Here is a 25,881-nt window from a genome sequence, read left to right as displayed (position 1 = left end):
GCGCGCTCTCAGCCCATTGGCGGGCAGCGGGGGCGGAGCGTTTTCCCCCCCTCACCCTGGAGCCCGAGTGGTGCGGCCCGCGCTACGTGCCGGCTGCGCCGGGGCCGCGAGGCCGCAGCGGCGCGGGGCGGGCGGTGCGTGAGGGGCCGGGGCGGCCGCGGGGTCCTGGGGCTGAGGGGCAGGATCCGAGGGTCCCCGGGGCCGGGCGGGGGTAGGATCTAAGGGTCCCTGGGGCTGGCGGGGGGCAAGCTCAGGCGCCCGGTGCTCCGTGCCGGGGGGAGGGCCGGCTCCCCCGGTACGCGGGGCTGTGAGGAGGCGCTCCCTGTCTGGGGGGGCTGGTGTGGGGGGTCCGCCTGTTATCTGGGGGGAGGCGGCTGGGGTCCCTCTTGTCTGTGGGGGCTGGGAAGGCCGCAGCCTCCGGGTGTTTGGGAGGGGGTGTCCCCTTGTGCTTGGCCGCTGTGGGGCTGAGGAGGGGGGTCTCGGGGGGCCTCGGGAGTGTCTGCTCGCCCGGCCTCCGCAGCGGCTGCGGGGCCGCATCTGCTCGCCCTGTCGCCGGGTGAAACCCTTCAGTGAACTTCCCTCTCTGGCGCTTCTGCAGAAAAAGCTATTCCTGGCATCCAACTGCTGCTGCTCGCTTGTCTGGTTTGCTACCCTTCCACCTATTTCTCTTTTGCGGACTGTCGATCCCTTTCTTTCCCTGATGGAATTGTTTTGGAGAGAAGTTTTCCCCTTAGGAAATGTGCTTGTTGAAGGAAATGGTGGGAAACCCTCTATTTGGGAATGTTAAGGCTGGAGGGGGCGAAGAAAACTGGGTTGTGGTGCTGGGAATTAGTCACGAAAGTGGAACTGGTTCTTAAGAAGTTTGGAGGAGTAAGCATGTCTGGCGAGCTTGGAGTGTGCTTCGGCCAAGTGGTTTGTGCTCTTGCCGCTCTTTTTAAACAGCAGAAATGTATCAGATTGAGGAGCTGTAAAGGTATAAGGAAGTTCTGAGTCCCTGTTTGTAAATTCTGGGAATGAAACTGTTACTGGGGACACGCATCCTTCCTTGGGGCTCTGCATTTTGTGGTCAGGTTGTGGTGGTGTGGTTAGTGCAGAGTTGTGCCTGCTGGGTGCCCTTCCACACGCAGCCTTTCACTGGGCAGAAGGGAACGCGCATTCCTACAGTGTTTGTAGCTCTTGGAGGAATCCTGATGGGCTGTTGTGCACACGCAAAGGAAACTTGTGGAATAATGTGCTGCAGGCAGGAAGGAGGAGGCGGTGTCGCACAGTGGGCTCATTAGTCCTGCTCTAATTGTGATAGAATAAAACCTCCCACTTTGTCATCACTTTGCAGTTGCCTCCTGTTCAATCAGTAATCTCTGGGGTGGTGCCTTCTGGGACCCAAGGTTGAGCAAGTGTGTACCTTCTACAGCTTCTGCTTTGTTTCTCCCTAGGCAGCTGGAGGAGTTTGCCAAGGCTGTCTGACTGAAGCTCCTGGTCTTGTCCTGAGAGAGGCTTTCCCTGTGGCTCACTGCTTGTCGTGCTGGAGCTCACAGGCCCCATCAGAGCTTGCTTGCAGAGCGGTTGGTACAAGGTAACATTGTCTTTGAGCACTGCAGGTTGTGGAGCATCTGTGGGTGCAGCTGGGTTTGGGGGTGTGTGCTGGCAGCGAGACTGGACGGGCGGGGAGCTGGGAGCAACGGGTTCTTTGCCCAGCTCACCTGCAGCAAAAGTGGCACCTGGAACCATGTCTGGACTGAAATCTCATTTGATCTTTACTCTCTCCTTTGGCTGTTGTGATGCAGACAAGGTAACATGTTTGCTCAGTCTGGAAGGACTAGGGAAACTACTCAGGTCTGCACTTCTGCCATCTCCTCCCAATCCCTTCCCTCTGGTATAAAAGAAAGTTACCGGGCAGTCACCTCTGTTGACACTGGACTTTGTCCTGTTCCCTGACGTGGGCTCTCCTACCTCTACAACACAATTCGCAGAACTTGCATAAGTTGCTTTCCCAATGTGATTATTTGATCCGAGAGGAGAGATTGCTTTATACACACTATTGTTGGGTGAGTCACCTGCCCTGCAGTGGCAGGGCTAGCTCTGCCAAGGTTGGTTTTATAGAGTCTGAAATTTCATTTAGCAGAACAAATAATTACAGGCTACTTGTAATCTCTTGCTGCTTCTCCTCGAGTAAACATTTGAGTCAATTGTGCTACTGATCACCCACAGAATCCAGTAAGAGTGGAAGAGGAGGACTCTTATCTCCAGTGAATTCTCTAGGGCTGCAAGGCCAAAGAGTGGCTGAATTTAGCCTGCAGTGGCAGATTATTGTAGCATCCTTGCTTAGGTATCAGCCGCTTCTGGGCCACCAGTTTTCCTTTACAAGGAATAACATAGAATTATTGACTAGCTTTCCTTTCTGTTGTTGCTGTATGGAATAGGAGATGGGAAGGCTCAGAGTTAAAGGTGGGATTGTATTTTTCTCCCTGGAAAATCTGGCTCTGGCTGTGGGAGGTCAAATGTGCCAGGAAGATTTGGTAACCAGCGTGGAGAACTGGTAGGTCTGTGGCACTGGCAGGTGTGCAGGATCTTGTTGCATGTCTGCTTGTGAAATGCATCTATTGACTGGCATTCATGGGTCATTGGTAGCACTTCTTAGCTCTAGCTTACTTCAGGCTTTGGGAGAGCAAGTTGATAAGATGCCTGCAAGGATTGTGCAAGCCCTGGTTGTGTAACAAGGCTGCATGCATAACTGCTGGAGGATGGAGGGACAACTCATGTTAGGAAGGGAGAACAAAACACCGTGTCAAGTGTCTTCTGTTTGTGTTCATGCCAGGGGGGTGGGAGTGCAGAGTAGGAGAGCTGAGTTTGTACAACTCGGGATCAGCTGTGACCCCACTTATCCTCTGCCTGCCTTGCATCCCTTTTTGGCACAGGGATACCTGCTGTGGGTCCGGGTTGATGTTCTGGGGTCTGCTGGTGCACTCAGTTGTGTGTGGCTGCAGAGGGCTGGGCAGTCTCTGTGTTTCCTCAGCGTTCAACAAGTGACAACCTCCTCAGATTGCCTTGCCTGCAGCAGACGGGTTCATGGGGTGACTGCACACCCTTCTAAGGGGGCAGCCAGGGTTGAAGGGAGGTCTGGGGCCAGGACGGCTCTTGCTGAGTTACCGTGTGCCCTAAGGACTGTGCAGTAACTCCTCCTTCCCATACAGGAGACAGGGATGCAGTGTCTGAAAAGCTCTTGCATCCTGAGAAGAAAGCTACCTTATCAATACAAAACGTCTCGTTCCATAGAAACGGTGCTTATTTTCTTTAAATCCCCAAAGATACTGTTCCAATTGGAGTTGTTTACAGTTCTAAAAGCTTTGCAGGATGTATTTAACCACTTGCCTCTTCCAGCTGTTACTTGCCACGTAAACCTCTGAACAAGAACAGCATTGGGAGTGCTTTGATGCCCAAACTCTTTCCAGTGGAAGAGGTCAAAGTCAGTGGCTACCAAACTGGTTGAGGCTGGTTTCTACTGAGCTTCCACTCGTGGCAGCATTGGGCTCAATGCTTGCAGAAGAGGCTGCTGAAAAATACCACATTCCCCTCTCAGTCTTAAAAAGCACCTTCAGCAGGACCTGAACCATGCAAAGTACATGCGTGAGGAGGTTGCTGCTTGGATTTTGCTTCCGTTTACCTGCTGCTCTCGGGTTTTGTTTATCCTGTAATCCTGAATACTTGTTTTTCTGTGCTGTCTCATGTTAAACCACGTGGAGGAAAGTGTTCAGGTGCCTGAGCTGGTGAGGCATTTAAAGGTTGAAATCTGGACTTTTATCTGGTGAAAGGATGTGTGCAAATCCAGTAATTGTGGGTTGCTTTTTATTTTAAGGCAGCTTGGCAAGTCTGAATTAATTTCTATGTTGGATAAAGCTTTAAGTCCTTCAGCTCGGTTCACTGGGCTTACTCAAAGCCCCACCTTGGTGTATCCATAGGGCAAAGTTACCTTCTGCCTCAGTGAAACCATTCCTCTTGTTTTGTGTACTCTTCCTTGCTTTCACAGCTACTCTGCTGTCCTTGAATGAGACCTATTGGCCAGAGGAAAAATCCAAGTGTGACAGTGATAGCTCAAATATGCAGTATTTCAAGCTCCACACTGACTGGTGTGCAATTCACGTCTGTTCCAAGCCTAAAATAGAAGTTTTGCTGACGTCTGTGCCCAGGTGTCAAGGTCTGGTTAGCAGAGACCTTGCACAATGAGAGTGATCTGTTCTGTTTCACCAAAAACCAGCTTTTTGAGGTGGGTTTGTGTTTCTCACTCCTGTTTGTGGTGCTGCTGCAGCCAAGCGCTTTGTTTCAGTTGGGTTTGTCCGAGTCGCTGGAAGCACTGAGCAGCCCAGGGAAAGTCGCTTCCCCAGTATTATGGGATTTGACTGCTTCCCAGCCTTCTTTACGGAGCTGTTGGTGGTTACTAGGAAGCTGTGGGATATGCTGGGATTTCTTTTAAATGCATGGGAAGAAGTGGTGCAGAAGTGCTGGATACAGTGGGAGCCAGACCTCATTTTTGCTGGTGCAGGTCTGCCCGGGAGCACCTCTCGTCACCATTGCAGGGAGGAGCACGCGCCCCTGGCTCTCTGTGTGCAGCGGCCGCCCTGCTCCACCGCGAGCAGCAGCATGGGTGTTCGAGCTGAGCTGATGGGGCAAGAAAGCCAAGAGGTTTTTCACCATGCCCTCCTTCCCCAGCACAGCCCCCTGGATTTTCCCTGTGGGATGAGCCCACTGGGAGCAGGGAGCCTGTGCAGACCAGACTGAGCAGCTGCGCTTGTGTGACCAGAGGAAAAGGCTTTTAGTGAGAGAAATACAATCTCTGTGGCAGAGCAATGGAGCAGGGGCTGAGCCAAGGGCTGTTGAGGGCAATGTTAAATAACTGGGGTCTGAGCAGCAGCTTCAATGATCTGCTTTTCTTTTGGAAAGGATCGCTTTTCTTGCCAGGTCTGCTTTTACTAAAAAAGAAGGGAAAAAGAGCTAATTTGAGACTCGCTGAGGCCAGTAACTGGCACAGGCTGATGTAAACAGAATTTCTTCTTTGGTTGCATTCACACTCGCAGAGGAATAAGAGAAGGTCTGGTTTTGCCCCAAGGGTCTTCTGGCCTAATGCCACACACTGACGCGCGGGAAAGACGTCACTGCAGTGGGATTCGGAAGAGATCAGGCACAGGAGTCTGGGCCGAAATGCCACCTCTACTGCAGCCCTGCTCTTTCTGCTGCCGACCCTCCTCTTCCTCCTGTGCTCAGGTCTGTGGGGCTCCTCTGCTGACACACAGAAGTAATGTCTGACTTGTATGTCTAGTGGGGGGGAGAAGATGACCCTTTGCTGGTCACAAGGGTGCATTGCTGTTTGTAAGAAAGCTTCTTCTTTCTCCACTGCCATGACCTCCAGAGGACTGGGGGCTTGCTGCAGATTCCTTTTGGTGCTGCTGTCTGCGCACTCCTGACAGGCTTTGCGGATCCTGTGGGAATAGGGACCTGTGAGGGCTGCTGAGTAGTTTTCATTTTTTTCCTCCCAGATGTTTTAGTTGAGATTTAAATTAATTTCTATTTGCAGTCGTCCTGTCTGCTTCTGTTCCTAACACTTGGGCTGCAGGTCAGTGCTGTACAACGAGGAGGAGTTTCCATTGTCTTTGGCTGCCCATTTCCACACTGTCTCCCCTCAGTCCTGACACTGTCTTTTGGTCTGTGCCGGTGATGCTGACGTTCCCAGCTGTGCAGAGCTTCCAGCACTGAGGATCCTGACAGCTGTGCTTCTGCTTTCTTCACCAATGCAACATGTGTGCTGAGTCAGGGACATGAGGGTTGCAGTCATGTGGCTGTGAGAGCAAGTGAGGAGCTCTGCCGAGTCAGTGCTGCCAGCGCTGCCCCTGTGTCCCCTTCCCAGCTCGTGTCAGAACTGAGAAAGCCGCCCTGACACAGCCAGTGGCTGTGGGTGTGTGCTGCTGTTAGAGGTGGTGGTGGTGATGTGTGTGGGTTCCTGTTCACAAGCAACCAGAAAGCCGTCCTTCGCTAAGTGTCCCTGCTGGATGTGAACAGGAGACGTGGAGGAGCTGGGCACTCCAGAGCTTGTGCTGGCAGTGTGATGGGTGTTGTTGCTGCCAGATGTGTAGCGAGCTTGTTCCTGCTGGCATGGTTTGGCTTCAGCCTGGTGTCAGTGCTGGCAGTTAGCTGGGACCTGGCTGCGGCTGGGGAGATTCAGCTGCCTGCGCCCAGCTGGGTTCCCCTTGGAGCCTGGCTCTGCTCTGAGGGTCAGGTGGACGGTGACTGTTGGCATCGTGTGCGTCTGTCACTTGGTTGCTCCTGTGACTCAGTTGTCACAGATTTTTGCATGCACATATTACAAAAGAGCTTCTGCCTGCAGCTCCTGTGTTTATCTGCGGGTGTCCAAAGGGCGCTGCTGCTGCCTGGTTCCTATTGGGGAAACTTGACTGTGTTGATAAGTGCGGGGGCATGGGAGATGGGGGTGCAGCCCTTGTGCTGCCCCGTGCCAGGGCAGGCAGGTTCCCTAGGGCACAGCAGGACTTGCACTTATTGCTGTGTGGATGTGCGGGCATCGTGGGGAGCCCTGTTTGCTGTGTGGAGTTGAACCTGGGGTTCTTGATGCCACAGTCTGTGATCGCCTGGAGCCTGGGTTGTCTTTTTGGAGCAGGGAAAAGTGAGCAGCCCCAGGGCTGTGTGTGGTCAGCACTCTTCCTTCTCCTTTCCACCTCACGTGAGGAGGGCTGACACTGCGGGTCGCTGTGTGATTGCAGTGGCATGGGGCTTGGTCACTTGTTTGTGGAGCAAGAGTTGCAGGCTGCAGTTCTACTCTGGGACTGGGAAGCCTAATTGTCCTGAGATACTTGAAACTTGTCACTAGCATTGTATAAACAAAAAAGACTCAAGGAGCAAACTTCGCACCAACTCGGCTTCAGAGGTGAGGCTTTTTGGTCACTAGACGATACCACAGTGTGGCTGGCAGAGACGTCCCCTGTTTGGCAGGTGGGGACCCTCCCAGCTGTGTTTCATGGCTGTGGTGCTGTGCCTGCTGGTTGGTGCTGAGGGCCCCCGCCTGCTTTAGGCATCGTTTGGAGATGGTGCAGCAGATGCCCCCATTGGCCGTGTGTGAGAGAAGGGGGAGAAGAGATCTCTTTGTGTTGCTGACCATTTGGCTTTTAGGGCACCCACTCTTTCAGTCTTGTCTGTTGTAATGCTATTTTTACTTATATTTGAGTATTTTTAATGCTGTAACATTTGCGCTTTTACCCCATATGGGAATCACGGTGGATGTGAAGATGCCTGGCACTGACAACGTGTCTGGTCCTTTGCTTGAGATGTAAGCATCACGGATTCATTTTTCAGTATGAGCAGGGAGTGTCTGTCTGGCAGCACGGCGATGCGTAGAGGGTGTCCCTGGTGATTTGAATGATTGCACACTGCTGCATTGCAAGCCAGTTCCCAGGTTTAGAAGCTGTGTGCAGGAGCTGGAGAGCTGTGCTGAGTTACAGTGCTGTCTGATTGTAGCCTTTCAAAATGTTGTGACTTCTCTGTGTGGTGCAGGTGTCTCTGATCTCACCTGGCACTGATTGCATTCCACCACGTACTGTCTGCGTAAACAAGGATCCACAAACTGGAGCTATGACTTGAAAACAAAAAAGAGGAAAAAGAACCTTCTTGTGCTGGGTGAGGTGTGTTAAATAGTGCTTGGGGTGTGGGGAGTGAGCGGGTGGTCTGGCTGCAGCTGGAGGGTTCCCTTTTGAAGCGCTGGAGAGCTCAGCATGGTGAAGGCCAGGAAATAGCACGGCTTCCTCCCCCATGTCTGTCTGTGCCGCATTCCTAGAGCGTCCTTACCGAGGACGCCTCTTCCCAAGGCATCACTGCTTGGGAGAAGAGATCACTTCTGGAGTCTTAAAAAAGCAAAATGTCTTGCTGCTGCTGATGTCCCTGCTGCTCTGGGAGGCCAGAAGTGCTGCTGCTTTGGGTGCAGCAAGGACTTGTGGCTGGAGACGTAGCCCTTGCCTGGCTGATCAGCCCAGGAGCTCATTCCTGTGTGAGGGCAGCTGACAAACATCCCCATCTGCACTCCCTGGTGCTGGGAAGGGAATTGCTATGGGGATAGGTGTTTGCAGCCCGTATGTGTTCCACCCTGCTCATTGAGGATGTGTCAAGCTTGAAACTCTCCTCCACATGTGGTTTGTTGCAAGGGATGCTCTGAGCAGGAAGTCTTTCCTAGGGCTTGGCTGCTGCAAGTGCTGGATTTGGTGTTCAGCAGGGAAAGGGGTGCAGCTCCTCCCCAGAACCAGCTCAGTGGAGTCTCCATCAACCTTGGGTTTTTATGGCTTCCTCTGGGCAAAGATTTGTCGTGGCCTCATGTGCCGTGGGAAGGGGCTTGTGAGGGCAATAAACCAGCTGTATTTTTCCCCTTTTGTGTTTCCTTGGTGTCAGTTGGTGGACCTGCTCCTCACTGATTCACTGAAACCCAATATGGAGAAGGAGAGGGACCCTGCTGGGAGCTGTGCACTGTTGGCAGCTAAACTCCAGTTGTGGGGGCTTTAACTTCTCAGTTTAGTCTACCGTCATACAGAAATAACACCGAGCCCGTGCTTGGCTCAGAGATGCAGCGATGGAAAGCCTGTCTGCGAGAGAGATCAGGGTGACCTGCCTGGTGGAGAGGAATCGGCAATTTGCTTGTCTGCAGTTCTACTGCCTGCTTAGTGTCGTCTTAGGGAATCTGATGGGGAGCTTCGCCCTTGTGTTTTTGTGGCCTTTGTAGTACGGTAGCTTGCCAAGTTCTCTGCTGAATTAAACTTCTTTTGAGGCTGGGAGCTGTTGGGGCTATAAAATACCTGAGAATCCACTTGCAGCTGTGGCAGGTTAGCTCTCGTTCTGTGGCTGAGCTGCAAGAGACGTCCCTTCTCTCCTGTGGCACCTCATGGTCCTGAGTCACTTCTCTGTGTACAAGGTTAAACGTCCATGGTCTCCTGGACTGGCAGGATGCCCAAGTACAAGAAGAGAGTCACTTTGCCCTTACAAATCAAGATTTGAGTTAATTATATGTTTGCTTGGACAGAGTGCATCCTCGTGTGTTGGGAAGATAATCTTGCGATTGGGACTAGGATCGGGGAAGTTCAGAGCTTTGGCAGAGCAGTGGGACGGAGGGAGGGAGGGAGGGAGGAAGCAGCAGGTGGCTCCCAGGGCGAGGACAAGGGTCACAGGGCTTGGTTGGGGATGTGAGGGCCAGGTGCTTGTCCTCGTGCTACTGCAAACGCTGGGTATGGCCAGGGTTGAGGCACAGGTCACTTAACTTTCTCCTTGGCAGGTCAGAAGGAGTGATTTAAGGAGATGGAAGTTAAGCTGGGGAAGAGGGTGGAGGGGACTGGGAAGTCAGAGGCCCAGGAAGAGGCGGACAGTAAATCCAATCCACATGTGGATGCGGACAGTAAATCAGGAATGTTCATCGTTTGTGTTGTAACGACCCAATGTGGGAGTGCTCACAGGAATACCACACCACAGTCCTGCTCCGCATCTGTGGGCACAGCAGTCGGTGTGGGGCATCACGTTGGCTTGTGGAAAGGAGGGAGGAAACCTCATCTCTGTAGGGTGACTGAGAGAGCGGGACCTTCCCACTTAAACCTTGTGGGCTCTGTGGTGGGCAAGGGCTTCAGTAAAGGATGGCCGTGAGTCCCCGCTGAGTTGTGCTGGGATGTGAGGAAGAGCCAGATGGGGCTCCCTGGCTGGAATGTGGGGCTGTTCTGATGTTACTGGCAGGGGCTGGATCAGCAGGGCTGTAACAGGAATGAAAAAGCTGGGTGAGACAGTGAGGTAGATACCTAGGGACGCAAAAGGAACTCACAGTATGGTGGGGCAAAGCCTCTCTCCAAAGAGCTTTTGGGCTGCTTGTGTTCCTAGGACTAAACAAAAGTGGAAAACTGTGCCCTGAATAGCCCTTAATGTTTTCCTGGTCTCCTGTGGCTCTGTGTGACTGCTGGTGTGTGTTTTTCCTTGCCTACAGTGCCTGTCACCATCATGGGGGATGCTGGCGTGGAACCGAATATCTCCCCTCCCGACAGCGCAGTGCAGCAGGACTCTCTCTTCAGCATGACAGATGTGGTTCTTATCTCGCTCATCACCGGGCTTTTCACCTACTGGTTCTTCTTCCGCAAGAAAAAGGAGGAAGTCCCAGACCTCCCCAAAATGCCTTCAGTGTAAGTAACCAGGTGGTGTGGGCTGAGTGGGGCTTCTTGGGTCCAGGCGAGGGGATTTGGTACTGAAGTGTGTTTCTCTCCCCTCACGCTGCTTCTCAGCTCCATGTTCACCTCACAATGCAGAAATCCTGGTGAAGGAGCCAGGCTGCAGCTCTGCCTCGCCTGACCACGGTGCCCAGTCAGAAACTTCCTTTCCCAAGCAAGGCAGAAAAGCCCCTGGCTGTGCTTCAAAACTCTTAAGGGTTGCTTTGGCTGTTCTTCATGTTTTCTGATAAGAATAGTGTTTAGATAAATCTGGAAGGGATTTCTCTTCAGCAGGTTTCCTATCAGAAATCTTATCTCCTCTTAGCTATGAAGAGAATAAATAGTCCTGGGGAGCTGGGAGATGAGCAGTTCCTGGGCACAAGCTGCTTGGCAGCTCTTGAGGAATTCGCTTGGCTTTGATGCCAGGTTACCACCACAGCAGGAGACTGGATTTGGAGTGGGAGAGGATTCTTGTTCAACACTGCTTTCTGCAAGGGCCAGGATAGAGCTGCCTTGGTACAGATCGGGGTGCATTTAGTTCCTTGTCTCAGTCACATTCCAAATTTAGCATCAGTTTTCTGCTGGGCTTTTGAGCTCATTCATTCTGTTTCCTTCTGAAGTGTTGGTAAGAGCAGATGGATAGAGCCTGGGATGCCAGTCTGCTGTGAAATCCGTGGGGAATGGCAAGAGCAGTGCACAGCTCAGAGCAAACCCTTAGGCAGGCTGCGTGCACTGGGGTTGCCGGGGGATGGAAAGAATTTTCTGGGTGAGAGGGGTTTAAAAGGAAGAAGTGTCCCTGGCTGTGCAGAGCTGTGGCAGAGCTCCTGCTGCGTGTGAGGCTGGTAGCAGCCTGGTCTGTGCCTGCTTGGCCTTCTCTTGGGAATATGCTTTGTTGAATTGATCAGTGCTTTCCCTCGTGCCGGCAGGAGAGGGCTGTGTGTATTGCTGTGTCTGGTTGCCCCTGGAGACTGTAAGGAGGACAGCTGTGTTGTGCCGAGAGCTGAGCTGGTTGGAGAAACAGCCCTGTCCATCTGAAATTAGATCCTGACATGGTGCAGATCAGCTGGGAGAGCTCCCGTGCTCACTGTCCTTGTGACTGTTTCCACCACCACCTATAACATGCTGCTCTCCCAGAGGCTCTTGTGACAGAGGGGCTTGCAGGCCCGCACTGGGTGTGCGTTTCCCCTTGCCTGCTGCAGGACCTCAGCATGTGGGCTTCCACCCAAGACTGGCTGGGGTTGTGGCGCTGGGCTGACTCACGGGTCTTTGGCCTGTGCTGCCTGTGTGGGGTCCGTGCTGCCTTCTCCCTCTCCGTGGGAGCTGGCTGGCAGGGCCGCTGTGCAAACGCTCCATCCCAGAGCTGCGAGGAGCAGCTGCTTCTGCTACTGATAGCGGAAGAGGTGAGGATGCTCCAGACCTTGTCTGACACAACTGTGCTTTGGAAATGCGACTGCAAGGCAGGTAAAGAGCAAGCAGAGGCTTGGAAGGAGCTTTTCCTCGTGCATTAAACCTGATCCTGACATTGCCTGCCGCAGCCCTGCTGCGGTCATTGTCACAAGCTGATCTGAGGGCATCCTGGACCCATAAGTGAGGCTGTGGCTGGTGGCATGTCCACCCTCTGGGATGGAGGCAACAGCTTCTGCAACTTCTGCAGCATCATTTTATGGTACTTTCCTGGGAGGGAAATGAGCGAGGAAAACAAACTTGTGCAGCCTCATCTTTCCTTCCGTGCTCCCATCCTTGAGTGTGGGGTGGAGTTTCCTTTACAATAAACAGGCAAATCTGCACAATACAGGGTCACGCTGTCAGCTGCTGACTGTGGCTGGTTGGGCAGCGGCTCCGTGGGCACACAGAGGCCAGCTTGTCTGCAGGTGAGGAAGCTGTCCTGGACCCGTGGAGGCAGAGAGCCTTTGGTGGGGCTCTCTCTGGCTGAAGTAGAGAGCCTTGACCTTAAGAGGGGTTGCTTTTCTGCAGCACATTCCCTGCAGCTCTGTCTTGAGTCACCGGACAGTCCTGAACTGCTTTAGTATCAGGTGATGTTTCTGTTGTGTCACTCTAGCCCCCAACTTCAGCTTCAGCCTCGGGTGACTGGAGGGTGAAAGTGCTGAATGGTGATTTGTACACTTCACAGTGGCTGCTGGTTTTCTGGGTTTGTTTGCAGCATGGGAGAGTGCAGGCAGGGTCTCCAACCTGAACACACTGTGCAACACCTTAATGCCCTTGTGGCAGAACAGATGTGTGGTTCAGGGTGGCATCTGGGCTGGGCTCACTCTGTGTGGCTCTAGCAGCTGGTGTGGCCAGGGAAGGGTTGTGATCTTGCCCTAGCGAAGCAAGCACCCAGGGCTCAGCTACAGCTCAGGCACTGGCTGATCCCATACCCTCCTAGCCCAGCAGACTTGTGCTCCTGCCCAAAGCCCCTGGAGAAGGAGCAGAGGCTGGCTGAATAAGACATGTGTGGGACAGGCTGGGATGCTGCCAAGTGAGGACTGCTTGTGTTTTGACCATTTTCAGACTTAATTGAAACCACCAGAGCAGCCTTCCGTGCAGCCTGCTTTGCAGATGTTGTTAGGGAGAGCAGCTTGCAATCGCCACGCAGCCACAGCCGCTCTGCTTCCTCACAGTGGCATTGCTGGGGAATGCATGAATCCGTTTTTATTCTTTGGCTGTGCTTCCCCTCCTTGTTTCTCAATCGCAGATTGCTTTCCTTTCTGGTGTCCCTGCTTCGGAGTCGTGCAGGCTGGCGCCCTGCAGAGAGGCAGGCGAGACATCGATTGGTACGCTGGGTGTCACCCCCTCCCTTCTCCCCCAGCTTTAACATTGTTTGGGGCAGAAATTGGCTTATCTCTGTTCTGCAGCTATAGAGAAATCCGTTCTCTGTTGCTTGTAGGGCTTCCTGTGGCAGGAATTGCTCCTACTTCTCAGCCTGATCAGCTTTCTTTGCTCCTTGTGTTAAACAGAGGGAGAAACCATCTCTAATTTAATTTAATAGGCTCCTGAAGAGAACAAACTCCTTTGAGCTGCCTCCGTAATGGCACTGCCATAGTTACGCGCCGCGCTGCTCACGAACTGTCTGGAATCGTTTCATTCAGCTACAGTGTTGACTTTTTTTTTATAAAAAAGCAGAATATCTATAAAAGCAGCTGTGATATAAACAGTTTCCACGGTAACAAGGCTGGGGGAGGGTTTTGTGTCCCATCCCTTTGCTCCACACGGATGGGAGAGGGACGTGGTCTGCGGAGGATCCTGGGAGGTTTCATTCTCCACTCCTAATTCCTTTCTGCCACTGCTGCCAGATGTTGCAATTTCTCAGGACTGTGTGGATCCACTCAGTAACTTCCAGAGCCCTGGCACGAGGATCCAAGCGGGCAGCACCACTCCTGCTATGACCCGTGCTGGGACCTTTTGTGCCGGCTCTCTCCTCCTTAACAAAAGGCTGACGCTTGGCTTTAGTGCCCAGGAGGAGCAGAATGGAAAGGCCTGTGTTTGCGTTGCTCCAGAGCTAAGTTAGCTCCGTCCCCCACACCTCCCCTCGCAGACAGGCACGGCTGCCCTGTGACTCTTTGTCTGCCTCTGCCCTGCCCGACCATGGGCTGCATCTACTCGGCCCCGCGCGAAGAAGTGGCCGTGGCGAGGTGAGTTGCTCTGCCCAAGGGGCAGGTGGGATCACTGGGACTTAGAGGGTCGCTCCCGCCGCCCCAAGGCCGGGTGGAGCCGGGTGGGGTGCCTCTCCCTGCTGGGGCAGGAGGAGGAGGAAGGGGAGAGGCTCTGCTCAAAGGCAGGCAGCTCCTGAGGAGACCCTGGTGTCAGTGCTCGGTTTCTGTGCGGCATCCAGGCTGCATTCACATTTCTGGAGGTGCATGTGCTGTTGGGAGAACAGCCACAGTGGGGGAGCTTTCTGAAGGAGGGGAGTTCGGCTGAGATGGAGACATTGATGTCCTTGCTGAGCTGTCTTCCTCCCTTCTCCTTTTTCCCTCCTGAAATCTAAGTAATGGAGTGCCCTGGGAGTCTTTTGCGCTGTGGGCTCTCACCAAGGGCAGGCAGTCTGTACAAGCTATAGACTCTCTCTTACAATGGAGTTAATCCCCTTTTGACCACCTATCACTTCTTTGGACTCCCTTAGTCTCTAACCTGAGCCGTCTAAGCTGTAAGAGTGGTTTTTGCTGAAAATACACTTTCTCTTCGGAGTTTTCCTGGCTGAGCGGTGGAAATGAGTTGTCATTTTGGTCTTCAGCGTCAGTGCATTTTTGCAGCTCAGATTTTCAAGCCACCCTGATGAAGCAATTTTAGGGGGTTGTGCAGCCTTTTCTCAAAAGCTAGACTCATTATTTCTGCTGTGTCTGAGCCACAGACTATGCTCCACCACAGCACTTCAGAGCAGAGTTGCCTCCTTTGAAAATGGACGAGCTCCATGTGCTGCACCCTTTTCTTTTCCAAAGGGAGCTAGCTGAAAGGATCTAACCCCTTTTTTTAAACTTCTTTAAAAATGTTTTGTTCAGCAGTTGACCCAACAGCTATTTTAATTGGATCTCATTTGCAGAGGGCAGCAAACCAAAGAGGTTTGTTCATCAGGGAGCCAAAAGCAAAGCGAGAGCTGAGCTCTGTGAGCAGGCTGGGGGCAGCTCTGCTGAGCCCCAGTCGTGGCAGTGGCATGGGCAGCGTTTGAGCTGCGCTCAGAGATGCTTGGGATATCTCTGTTCCTACCAGGGGACTTGTGATGATGCAGGGAGGCTGTTAACTGCTGAGAGAGTGAAGTGCAGGGCGTGAAGAAACTCTGTCCTGGGAGCACAGCTGCCTCGGGGGGCTCTTTTGGGTATGGCTCACTTGTTTTCAGTGCATGCTGTGCAGGGCTGTGTTGGTGCTGGGAGCTGTTGGCCTGGTTACGGAGCTGCTAGATACCTTTAGGTAGAAAGGGGTGTTTGCAGGCTTTACTGAATGCCCCCCAGCCTGCTGCTCTGTGAGTGTGTGCTCTGCAAATGTCTCAGCACATCCAAAGAGATCCCTCCCTCTGGGCTGCAGAGTTTAGGAAACTGTTAGTGAGCTCTGCACATTCTCACATGGGCCACAGCCAAAACCATTTGTTTTTTGCCTGGAGGCTTCTCTCTTCCCACAGGAGACCGAGCCTTGCATTCCTCCATTGTGAAAGAGAAATAGGAACGGGTCCCACGTTCCTCCAACCCGCTGCCGGAGCTCCAGTGGGGCAGGCAGTGGGTGAGCTGCTGGCACTTGTCCTCCTGCCTTGAAAAGACCCCAGCATCTAATCTGGCTGTAGCCAGAGCCACCTCTGCTCACGGGCCTCCAGGGCTGGGCAGCTTTCACCCTCTGACACTGAAAGCCTGCGGCAGTGCTTAGGATAGCAGAGCTCTTCTGGCTGCTTGCCGTAGTGGAGTGGATCCCTGTCTCAGCATCTCCAGTGCTGCTGTGGTTTGTCCTTCTGAGCTAAAGAAAGCCACCTCCATGCAGTAATGCAAACATGCTCTGTGCTGTTGATCCGTGCTGGGGATGGAAAGCCCAGTGTGGAAGGGAGCCCTGTGGGACCTCAGTGGGCAGTGGTCCCCTTGCTGGTGGGATCTGAGCAGCAGTGTCTCAGCTCTGCAGGGCTCTCTGGCTCTGGGACTGAGGTCTAGCATACTCTTTGAGGTTGGAACAGCTGAGTTTTAGCCCTGTCTGACTTCAGGCTTGGGGAAGTTGTCCTGGGGGTCATGGCTCAGGTCCCATGCCCTGCCAGTCCACTGCGGTGGGAAGAAATAGGAATATCTCCATTGCCTTCTCTCCCACCATGGCTTGGCCCCTGAGATTTATCTGAAGGCCTACTCTTACATTGTAGCTCTATGAGATACTTGTTACTTGCTCAGCTGTGAAACCCCTCAGAGCAGGTGGTAGAGTTGAGGGTTTCCCAACACCTAGGGATGGTGCCTGGGCTTTTTCTGTGGGAGAATTTATGGATGGAGGTAAGGCCGGGTGTCAGCTATTCCCCTGTGCTCTGAGTGTCCCTGATCCATGGCTGCTTGCAGGGAAGAAGCCCTGCAGCTGAGCAGTGGACATCCTGGGACACAGTAATTGGGAGTGGCTAATGGGGACTCTCACTGCTTTTGGACAGCCCCTGAGATCTCCTGTGGTTTGAAGGCCACATTTTCCCCACTTGCTTATTCCTGACCTTAATGAATGAATGTGCCCACCTGAAAGGAGGTTCCTTCTGTCTTTCAGAGCAGCTCCGGTGAGAGACAGCAGCTTCATTGAGAAGATGAAGAAGACGGTAAGCTTGTGCTGGGAAGGCAGGGGAGGGGAGCACATAGCCTTCCCATTTCTGCTGGATGCTGCCTTGATACAGACCCATCTGCTGCAGAGAGCGTCCAGAGGAAGGCAGTGTGGGCAGGAACAGCACACTCAGTCTGTGCCCGAGAGTTGTTCTTGGAGAAAAAAAAAAAAATTGAGGCAAAAAGAAGTGTAATATGGATTAAAGTCAGAAGGGAAATGGCAGAGGCTTTAAAGTCATTGGCTGGCAGATGTTCATCTGTGTAGTTGATTCCAGTCTGGCTCACTCTGTAATGGCAATTGTACCTAAAACTGGCAGCTTTTTGACTGTACTGGACTGGATGCGAGAGGAAGAAGCAAGGGCTGGATATGTTTTCTGTTTTACTTCAGAGTGGCTGGCTTGCAGCAGAGCAGGAGCTCTGGTGCTTGGGCACTTTCCCAAAACATAGGCCGGTCTGCTTTCTCATCCAGGGAGTTTCCTGTTTCCAGGAGTCACACTGCAGCCTTCACACTCAGGATAAATCGTAAGGGTTTGTTCTTTGCCTTGGGTATTAGTCTGACCTGAGTTGCCCCTCTGAGATGGACAGGAGTCCTGTGCTCATTAACGGCTTAGCGTTGTTCTCTGCTGCAGACCCGGCATAGAGTCCTGAACAAGTGAGGACTCCAAGTGCCTTTAGGTTGCAGTCCAGCATTCCTGACCCCAGGCATTTCCTCTGTCTGTGACAAGATGTGCCTCCTCCGTTCATTCCAAATGAGTAATCGCCATTTAATAGGGATTTCTCTCTCTTCCCAGGGGCGAAACATCGTGGTTTTCTATGGTTCTCAGACGGGCACAGCAGAGGAGTTTGCCAATCGCCTCTCCAAAGATGCTCATCGCTATGGACTCCGGGGCATGGCAGCGGATCCAGAGGAGTATGACTTGGTAATTTAGCCAGGAACAGCCTTGGAATAGACAATGTCCTTGTAGTGTCCCCTAACAACCAGGAAGGACCTAGCCAAGGACAGTGGCGCTTTTAGTAGTGTCATTTAGGGGAGAAAAGGAAAGTGGATTGGCCTGAGGTACAGAGCTGCACTTGGTCCTTGCCAGTCTCTGGGTTTGGGGTGAACACTGCAGCATGACTGAAAGAGGAAGGTAGGCTGGAGTGTTTGGGAGCCGAGAGTCATCTATTGGCAGCATGAAACTTGCTCCGTATTCCTTGTGTAGCCGGTTTGAAACCCATACTGCTGCAGTCTGGCACAGAGGCACTGACACTGTCTTGCTCTCCAGTGTGAACAATGATCCTGGTCCCTTTGCAGGCTTGTGAGGGTGGTTTGCTTTACTTCCCCTGACATTTTGGGTAGGTTTGGCCTTTTCCAAGCCCTTCTGTAATCAGCCATTTGACATTACGTGGTGCTGCTCTGCACACCAGAGGTATCTACGCTGTAGGAACAGGCTTGCCTGATAACCGCGTTGTGGGATCCTTGAGGGTTTGCTCTTTCCTTTGGTTGTAGTCGGACCTGAGCCGCCTCTCTGAGATCGACAAGTCCTTAGCAGTGTTCTGCATGGCCACTTACGGTGAGGGTGATCCCACGGACAATGCCCAAGACTTCTACGACTGGCTGCAGGAGGCGGACACTGACCTCTCGGGTCTCCGCTTTGCGGTAAGTGGCTCAGTTCAATTTTATGGTGCAGCTGGGCAGGAAAGTCCAAGGTCTCCACCGTGACTGCACATGGCTTGGGGAAAGGCACACCAGATATTCTCCTGCAAATTAAATCACTTGGAGGAGTGTGTAGCTCTTTTCCTGTGCTGAGTAATTGGCTGAGATGCAGCCGCTTCACGTAAACCCTGGCCAGATTCCTTAGGCAGAGTAATTGCAAATGAGAAAATCCACTGCAGGAGATGTTGAGCTGCTCTATATAAAGCAGTGAGCAAACATTTGCTGTGTGGTTTGTGAGAGGCAAGGGTGAGCAATTGTTCTACAGGCAGTCCAAGCTCTTGCTGGTCCTTTGAGGAGACAGCACAGACAGGACATTCCTGAGACTGGGCTCCAGGGAGGTGGTGATGCCTGCTGACCAAATGCTCTCCAGTGGTGGGTTCTTACTCGGAAGGCCCACAAATAGCTGATGGGGAACGGGGAGAGGCCTTGTTGTCTGTCTGCTGTGCCTTTTCTTCCACATCCTTTGCTGGGTGCTACTGGCCAGAGCTGCTGGTCAAACGGGAAGAATGCATCCCTTGCTTCTCCACACCTAATCAGTGTTCCCTTCCAGGTGTTTGGGCTGGGGAACAAGACTTACGAGCACTTCAATGCCATGGGAAAGTACGTGGACAAGAGACTGGAAGAGCTTGGTGCCCAACGCATCTTTGAACTTGGGCTCGGAGATGACGATGGCAAGTGAGTAGCTTGGCTTGAAGGTTGATCCATGCTGGCTAAAGCATCGTGGAAGGGGCCTTAGCAGAGTTGGCTCTGCTACAGAGACAGAAGTGAACTCCGTAGGATGTGTCTTTGTGTCTGTCCTCTCTCCCACAAGCAGATCCCTATAACTTAGAGCATCCTAGGGGATCCTGTGCCTAGCGGAATTCCACACCAGCTTTAAATGACTGTAGTTTTGTACTTGGGGAGGTTTTGCAGCCTCTGCCCTGCTGCAGGCTCCATTGCTAACCCTGCCTGGATGGGCTCGCTCATCCCTGGGGAGAAGACAAACTGACTCCTTGTGAACTGTTTGTTTTATGTTGGAAGGCAGCAATTTTTCAACTTGGACAATGCTTTTTTTCTGTGCTCACCTGAGCACCCTGCTGGTAGCGGCTTTGCCTGGGTGTCACATCAACCTGTGGTGGCTTTGCCTGTAGGGACTGCAAGATCTGATGAGAGGGATGTGCCATGTGAGGGACGCTCTGAGCCTAGGAAAATAAGAACTGTAGAATTTGCCTTTAGGAAGGTGACCTTATGCCAGGAATGGGCAAGGGGGAGCAAAGCTGGTTAAAGAGTGAGACTGAGTAACAGACCTATTGAAGGGAGAGCTTGCTGGCACGACAGCAGTCCCCTCCTTTCACTCAGTGCTTTGAAGGTGCTTTCCTGGTGATCTGTGGGCTTGGGGAGGTACCAACACTGCCTGCGTCTAAGAGCAAATACCTTTTCCCACAGTGAAGGGAGGAAGTCCATAGAGATCTCAAATGGCTTCTCTGGGAATGTCTTTGCTCCTTGTTGGGCAGGGTTATTGAATTTCTCTCTTACCTTGACTAGTCTGGAAGAAGACTTCATCACCTGGAGAGAGCAGTTCTGGCCAGCGGTGTGTGAGCACTTCGGGGTGGAGGCTACAGGAGAAGAGTCCAGGTGGGCATGGGAGCAGATTCTTCTGGGTGCTGGAGGGACTGGCCAGCGCTGACTGCGGGGGTTTGTTTCCTTTGCAGATAGCTTTTCTGGCTTGTGATGCTCCCAGTGAAACTGGTGTTTCCTCTTGGTTTGGGCCTTTTGTGTGGTCTGCATGATCCCTCATGTCTCTAGAGGGGCGAGGGGGTGGAAGTTATGTTTGGTTTTGAACTGCAGTGAATCCAGCAAAGCAGGCAGTGGCCCCAGCTGTTCCTTGTGATTTCCAGTTTGACATTTTTCTCTTTTCTCTCCTCTCTCCTCACCAGCATCCGCCAGTATGAGCTGGTGGTGCACACAGATGTGAACATGAACAAAGTCTACACCGGAGAGATGGGACGACTCAAGAGCTACGAGAACCAGAAGCCGTAAGTGCCAAACCTCCCTGAGCGGGGTGTATGTAGGCTGTGCTTTGACTGATGGGTCCTTGGTGTTTCTAACAACACCCGCTACGTGGGCAGGGTTGTTTCTGCAGTGCAGCCTTGTGGCAGGTCTCTGCCCGAGAGAAATGGGCTCAGATCTCCACTGGGACTCAGATACCCCAATTAACGAATCATTAGTGGTGGGACGATTGCTGTGCCGTTTGCCTGGTACATTTGCAGCATCTGTCCTGAGGTCACCCAGAGCTTTTCCTTGCCCAGAGTAGCTCGCAGCATTGTTGTGGGGAGACCAACTGTGTAAATTAATTCCAACCTGAAATATCCCTTTGAGACAGGACACAGCCTCCAATCTGCTTTTGCATCACTTGTTCTTAATGGAACTACTGGGCTGTGCTCAGAAGGAAAATGATATGTTTTCTGTGCCAGTGTGGGCAGCAGCAGGATCGTGATTTGGTTTCGGTGTGGTGTGCTTTGAAACATGGACCAGGACAGCCCTGTGCTGCAATCACAGGAGTGTGGTCTGGAGGCAGAGGGAATGTGCCTGCGTACGAACAGCTCTGTGAGCCTTCCTGAGGGTAACCCAGGGGGTTCTTTGTCTTTCCTTCCAGACCGTTTGATGCCAAGAACCCCTTCCTGGCCCGGGTTACCGAGAACCGCAAGCTGAACGAGGGTGGGGAGCGACACCTTATGCACCTGGAGCTGGATATCTCCAGTTCCAAAATCAGGTATTTTCCTTTGGGAGGCTGTTCCTCTCTTTGGGCAGGAGCAGGCTGCTCCAGGAACAAAGAACACAGATATGGCACTGGCCTAACCCAGCACTCCAGAGGGGAACCTTGTCTCATTACTTAACCCTGCCCCCTGGGTTTCTGTACCACGTATCAGGTACCCCACGTCAGCGCTGTCTCCCAGCTCCTGTGCTGTGCCTGGCCGTGCCAGCTGGCTGCTCCGGGTCCCTCCGTACCTGTCCTGGCTGGAGGTCCCTTGTAAATGACCTGATTGTTAAAACCATCATTCCACAGAGGCCCTTTCTGCTGAGACTGCTAGCTCTGCAGGGTTCCTGGTTGTGCAGGTGCTTCATAGCAACTCAGATCTCAGTGTTGTCCACTTCCCCTGGCACCAGCCCACTTGTCTTCTAGCTGAGCAGCTCAGGCCTGGGGTGGACCCAGGAGTTGGTGCTGGTGTTCCATCTGCTCTCCTGCTCTGCTGCCAGGTATGAGTCTGGGGACCATGTGGCCGTGTACCCAGCCAACGATTCCTCTCTGGTCAATCAGATTGGTGAGATCCTGGGCACAGACCTGGACACGATCATGTCTTTAAACAATCTGGACGGTGAGTATGGATCACCCTGAACGTCAACAGTTCTTCAGCTGTGCCCTCTGTCCTTCCACCAGAGCAGAAGCTGGTCACCTTCAGGTGCCACAGGGCACCTCCAAGAGAGCAGAGTGCCTGGGGCCGCTGCGAAGGCCGTGCCGTTTTAGCAGCATGGCACAGAGCCCGCTTGCTGAGAGCCAGCTGAAGTGGGTCAGTTGAGAGATGCACTTGGTATGCCCATTCAACAACAGATTATGTAACCACACGCTCCTAATTATGGAGCATGAGCCTGCCAGAACATCCCTGTGCCGCAGCAGCCCCGAGCTCCACAGGGGCTGTTGCCTCTGAGATGCTGTTGTTCAGTCCTTGGAGGAGGCGCAGGCCCAAGGGCTGAGCTCTCAGGAGGGAGCACGTACGCTGACACAAAGAGCTGTTCCGGGTCAGTGTTGCTGGCAGAGCCGGCCTCTGGCAGGAGGGAGACAGCAGCTGCTGTCTCTGTCCTCAAGTGGTGCAGCCCAGCCTGAGGTGCCAGAGGTGCTGGCCCAGGAGCCCAAGAGCTGGCTTCTGGTTTCAGGAGGCTTTGCTGCACTGCTGGAGCTGGCAGACCCCGGTGCGGTGTCCCAGGGTCTCTGGCCTCACACTACCATTCCTGTCCCTCAGTGCTCTCGAATAGCTCTGTCCTCGGCTCCCAGTGCTCACCCTCCCAAGGGGGCTGTGAATGCAGCTGTCCCTGCCTGGTGGAGGCTGAGGGCAGTCGGCAGGTCAGACCTGAGGGAGGTGTGGGTACGTGTGGCCTGAGAGTTTGCCGGGTGTCTCTGTGCATGGATATCTCTGGGCAGAGTGCCACTGGGAAGCATGGGGGGACGTTGCTGATAAGCTGTCACCTGTGAAACACAGAATAGGCTCCTGGGAGTCATAGTGGCCTGGAGAGGGAGCTGCCCTTGACAGGAGCTGCTTCAGTTGGGATGGGGGCTCTGGCCAATGGGCTGCTCTCGTCCCTGAAGCTCAGCTCTGTCTCCAGCTCTCATACGCTGCATGTACCTGCTGGTACAAAATCTCTGTTGCTGATTGTTAATTTTTTTTTCCTGTTCCTCTATTGTCGTCCAGAGGAATCAAATAAGAAACATCCCTTCCCCTGCCCCACGTCCTACCGCACAGCCCTGACCTACTACCTGGACATCACCAACCCGCCCCGCACCAACGTCCTCTATGAGCTGGCCCAGTACGCCACAGACGCTGGCGAGCAGGAGCGCCTCCGCAAAATGGCATCGTCTGCTGCTGAGGGGAAGGTGGGAGTTGTGGCCTTCCCAACAGAGCTGCTGGGTTGAACTGGGTGCTGGGGGATCCCCACAAGGGATCCAGGCACCATATGCAGAGAGCTGAGGGAAGGTTTGCCAGCTGCATGGGGAAGTCCTCACCTGTGTGCCCTACTTGCCCACAGGCTCTCTACCTCAGCTGGGTGGTGGAGGCCCGGAGGAACATCCTGGCCATCCTGCAGGACATGCCCTCGCTGCGCCCGCCCATCGACCACTTGTGTGAGCTCCTGCCCCGCCTGCAGGCCCGCTACTACTCCATCGCCTCCTCCTCCAAGGTGAGTGTGCTTCCAGCAGGGACTGCAGCTGCTGAGAGGCCACTTCTGCTGCAGCTCTGCTGTGCCACGGTTCCCCTCAGCTGAGATGGACACAGGGGCTTGCCCTGGTGACACTTTCTGTGCAGGTGACAGCTTAGTTATCGCCCTGCTTGAGACAAGGGGTTATCCCAGCTTGCGGAGGGTCCCACACTGCAGTGAGCTGTGCCCTGGTGCCACCACCCCCCCTGCAACCCTGCTTCTTTTCACCCATAGGCCTTGCTTTCAGGGCCTGGAAGCAAGGTGGCGTTTTAGGGGTTGGTCAAGATTCACTCTTTACTTTGTGCCTGAAGCCCTGGGGTTGCTGGCAATACTGACGGCAGCACAGCAGGACACAGCAAGTTGAGCACAAGACTGAAGTCCCATATGGCGCATGTTTGGGAGGGCTGGCCTGCCAGGGAGGGAGCAGCTATCCCAGCATTAACATGTTTAAACTTCTCCCCATCCCTAAGCACGAGGGACCGAGCTGTGGGGTTGCTGGGCTCCCTCTCTGTTGGGCGCTGACATCCCTTCCCTGCAGGTTCACCCCAACGCCATCCACATCTGTGCTGTGACGGTGGAGTACGAGACCAAGACGGGGCGCCTGAACAAAGGGGTGGCCACCAACTGGCTCAAGAACAAGGTGCCTAACGAGAATGGGAGCAACTCCCTGGTGCCCATGTACGTCAGGAAGTCACAGTTCCGCCTGCCCTTCAAACCCAGCACGCCTGTCATCATGATCGGCCCGGGCACCGGCATAGCCCCCTTCATTGGCTTCATCCAGGAGCGCGTGTGGCTGAAGCAGCAAGGTGAGGGCATGGGAGCTTCTGCAGGTGATGCTTGCTGGGGCCTTTTGCTGCTTCACGTCGCTGCACCAAGCGGAGGTGGCAGAGCAGGGTGAACAGCAGCCAAGTGTTTTTGTCCAGCGCGAGGATGCTCTGTCCTCCTTTCTTGGCTGCAGAGGATGTTTGAGGGGGCAGATAGACCTGAGCCTTCTCTGACCTCTGCCACCACGTCTCCAAATACTGCAGCTGGGTCAGTCAGACTCGTTCCTGGGGATCAGTGTCTCGTGCTTCCCCTTTTACAGACAGAGGTGGTGACACTGCTGTGTCCCCTGGGTTGGTGGGGAGGGCCGGGTTTGGGGGGCTGGGGCAGCAGGGGTCTGGCTGATGGGTGTCGTGTGGCTGCAGGCAAAGAGGTGGGCGAGACGGTGCTTTACTACGGCTGTCGCCATGAGCGTGAGGATTACCTGTACCGCGAGGAGCTGGCCCGCTTCCGGCAGGAGGGAGTCCTCACCCAGCTCAACGTCGCCTTCTCGAGGGACCAGGCTGAGAAGGTACCACTCCAGTCCCCAGCTGCTTCCTCGTGCTGCCCAGCATTGCTCCCAGCTGTGCCGCTGGGGGAAGAAAAGGTGCCAAGGGCTGGGGACTCCAGCCTGGGGCCTGGCAGTCCTAGGAGCACCCAGCTCCTCCGCCGCTTGGTTCCCCTCCTTGGCTACGTGGGGGCTCTGCCCCTTTCGCCTCACCCCCACCTTGCTTCTGCCAGGTTTATGTTCAGCACCTGCTGAAGAAGAACAAGGAAAATGTCTGGAAGCTGATTAACGAGGGGAATGCTCATATCTACGTGTGCGGGTAAGTCCACAGGCAGAGAAGGGACTTTGGGAATGTGTTCCTATTCTTGGGAAAATGACCGTGACTCAGGTTACCCACTTGCGCGTTTCAAGCTCTGGGAGGGAGGGTGAGCAAACCATCAGTGTGAGTGTTCAGGACCACCAGGCTCTGACACGTAACCACCTTGCTCCCCTCCCCTTACTCCAGCGATGCTCGCAACATGGCCCGGGATGTGCAGAACACCTTCTACGAGATCGTGGCCGAGTTCGGGAACATGAGCCAGCCCCAGGCCGTGGACTATGTAAAGAAATTGATGACGAAGGGCCGCTACTCTCTGGACGTCTGGAGCTAAGAGTGGGGCTGGTGGGGCCGGGGAGAGAACAGGTCCTCAGGTGTGGGCCCCTGGGAGGTGAAAGTGCCTGCTCGCCAACTGCTGCTGTGGGTGACAGCATCGTCCCCAGCCCACGGCTGCCCCAGTGTCACTCCCAACCCCTCCTGGGCACAGCAGCCCTGACGTTGTCTGTAACCGGTGGGGCAGAAGGGGTTGAGAGGGGCAGGGAGGTATTAGCCCAGGAGCTGTGGTGCCCCCAGCACCCCAGGGAGCACGTCATGGCACCAGCGTTTGCAGCTGCTGTGGGGCACAAGGGACAGAGGGGCCAGGGGAACTCTGGCGTCCTTCCCTGAACTCGTGGCATTGCCTTATCCCCCAGGGCTGGATCCCACCCTGGGCTGTGGCACAGGCAGCCTGGGGATGGCAGGTTTGGTGCGAGGGCAGGCGTGGGCTAACGATCTGTCCTTGCTTCCCTCTGGCCATCGCGGCTGTGGGGCTGGCAGCCGGCTCTCTGCGCCCAGAGCTGCCCCGTGCCCCTGGCACCCACAGGCACCCCCACTCCTGTCCCCGCTGCCCTCCTGCACACAGCAGGGAGGGAGCGGCTCCTCTCCTCGGGAAGAGACACGGTCCTGGGGTGCTGGGTCTGCAGGGGCCCTGCTCCCTCCTGCAGCCCAGCCCCTCCCTCGTGCTGTCATTTTTTAAATACTGTTTTTATTTTAACATCTTTGTGATTTAATCATGGAAAAAAAGCTTTCAGGCTGTCCAATGGCTGTAAATTATTTAAATACATTTGCCCTTGGAATAAAACCACTTTCTGTTGTGTGCT

General features: G+C 54.0%; 1 protein-coding gene across 2 annotated transcripts; it reads left to right on the top strand.

Annotated features, from left to right (window-relative positions):
• The first annotated feature begins 61 nt into the window (after positions 1 to 61).
• POR (cytochrome p450 oxidoreductase) lies at positions 62 to 25,836 on the top strand. 2 transcript variants are annotated; one of them, XM_069874187.1, is made up of 17 exons: positions 62 to 134; positions 1,438 to 1,573; positions 10,004 to 10,196; positions 16,425 to 16,473; positions 17,266 to 17,394; positions 17,964 to 18,113; positions 18,721 to 18,845; positions 19,695 to 19,784; positions 20,087 to 20,185; positions 20,806 to 20,922; positions 21,408 to 21,526; positions 22,616 to 22,797; positions 22,950 to 23,099; positions 23,656 to 23,923; positions 24,305 to 24,450; positions 24,660 to 24,745; positions 24,932 to 25,836. In XM_069874187.1, exons 3-17 carry the CDS (start codon positions 10,018 to 10,020, stop codon positions 25,074 to 25,076), a joined length of 2,034 nt encoding a protein of 677 aa, XP_069730288.1. In that variant the 5' UTR covers positions 62 to 134; positions 1,438 to 1,573; positions 10,004 to 10,017; the 3' UTR covers positions 25,077 to 25,836. The 2 variants fall into 2 exon arrangements, with proteins under 2 accessions (XP_069730288.1, XP_069730289.1); XM_069874188.1 differs by lacking the exon at positions 1,438 to 1,573 and having other exon boundaries at positions 68 to 134.
• Positions 25,837 to 25,881: the final 45 nt, after the last annotated feature.

The sequence above is a fragment of the Phaenicophaeus curvirostris genome, chromosome 21 (genome assembly GCF_032191515.1).
Source record: "Phaenicophaeus curvirostris isolate KB17595 chromosome 21, BPBGC_Pcur_1.0, whole genome shotgun sequence".
Lineage (NCBI taxonomy): Eukaryota > Metazoa > Chordata > Aves > Cuculiformes > Cuculidae > Phaenicophaeus > Phaenicophaeus curvirostris.
Note: the sequence above shows the minus strand (reverse complement) of the source record. Positions and strands in the feature narration are given on the sequence as shown.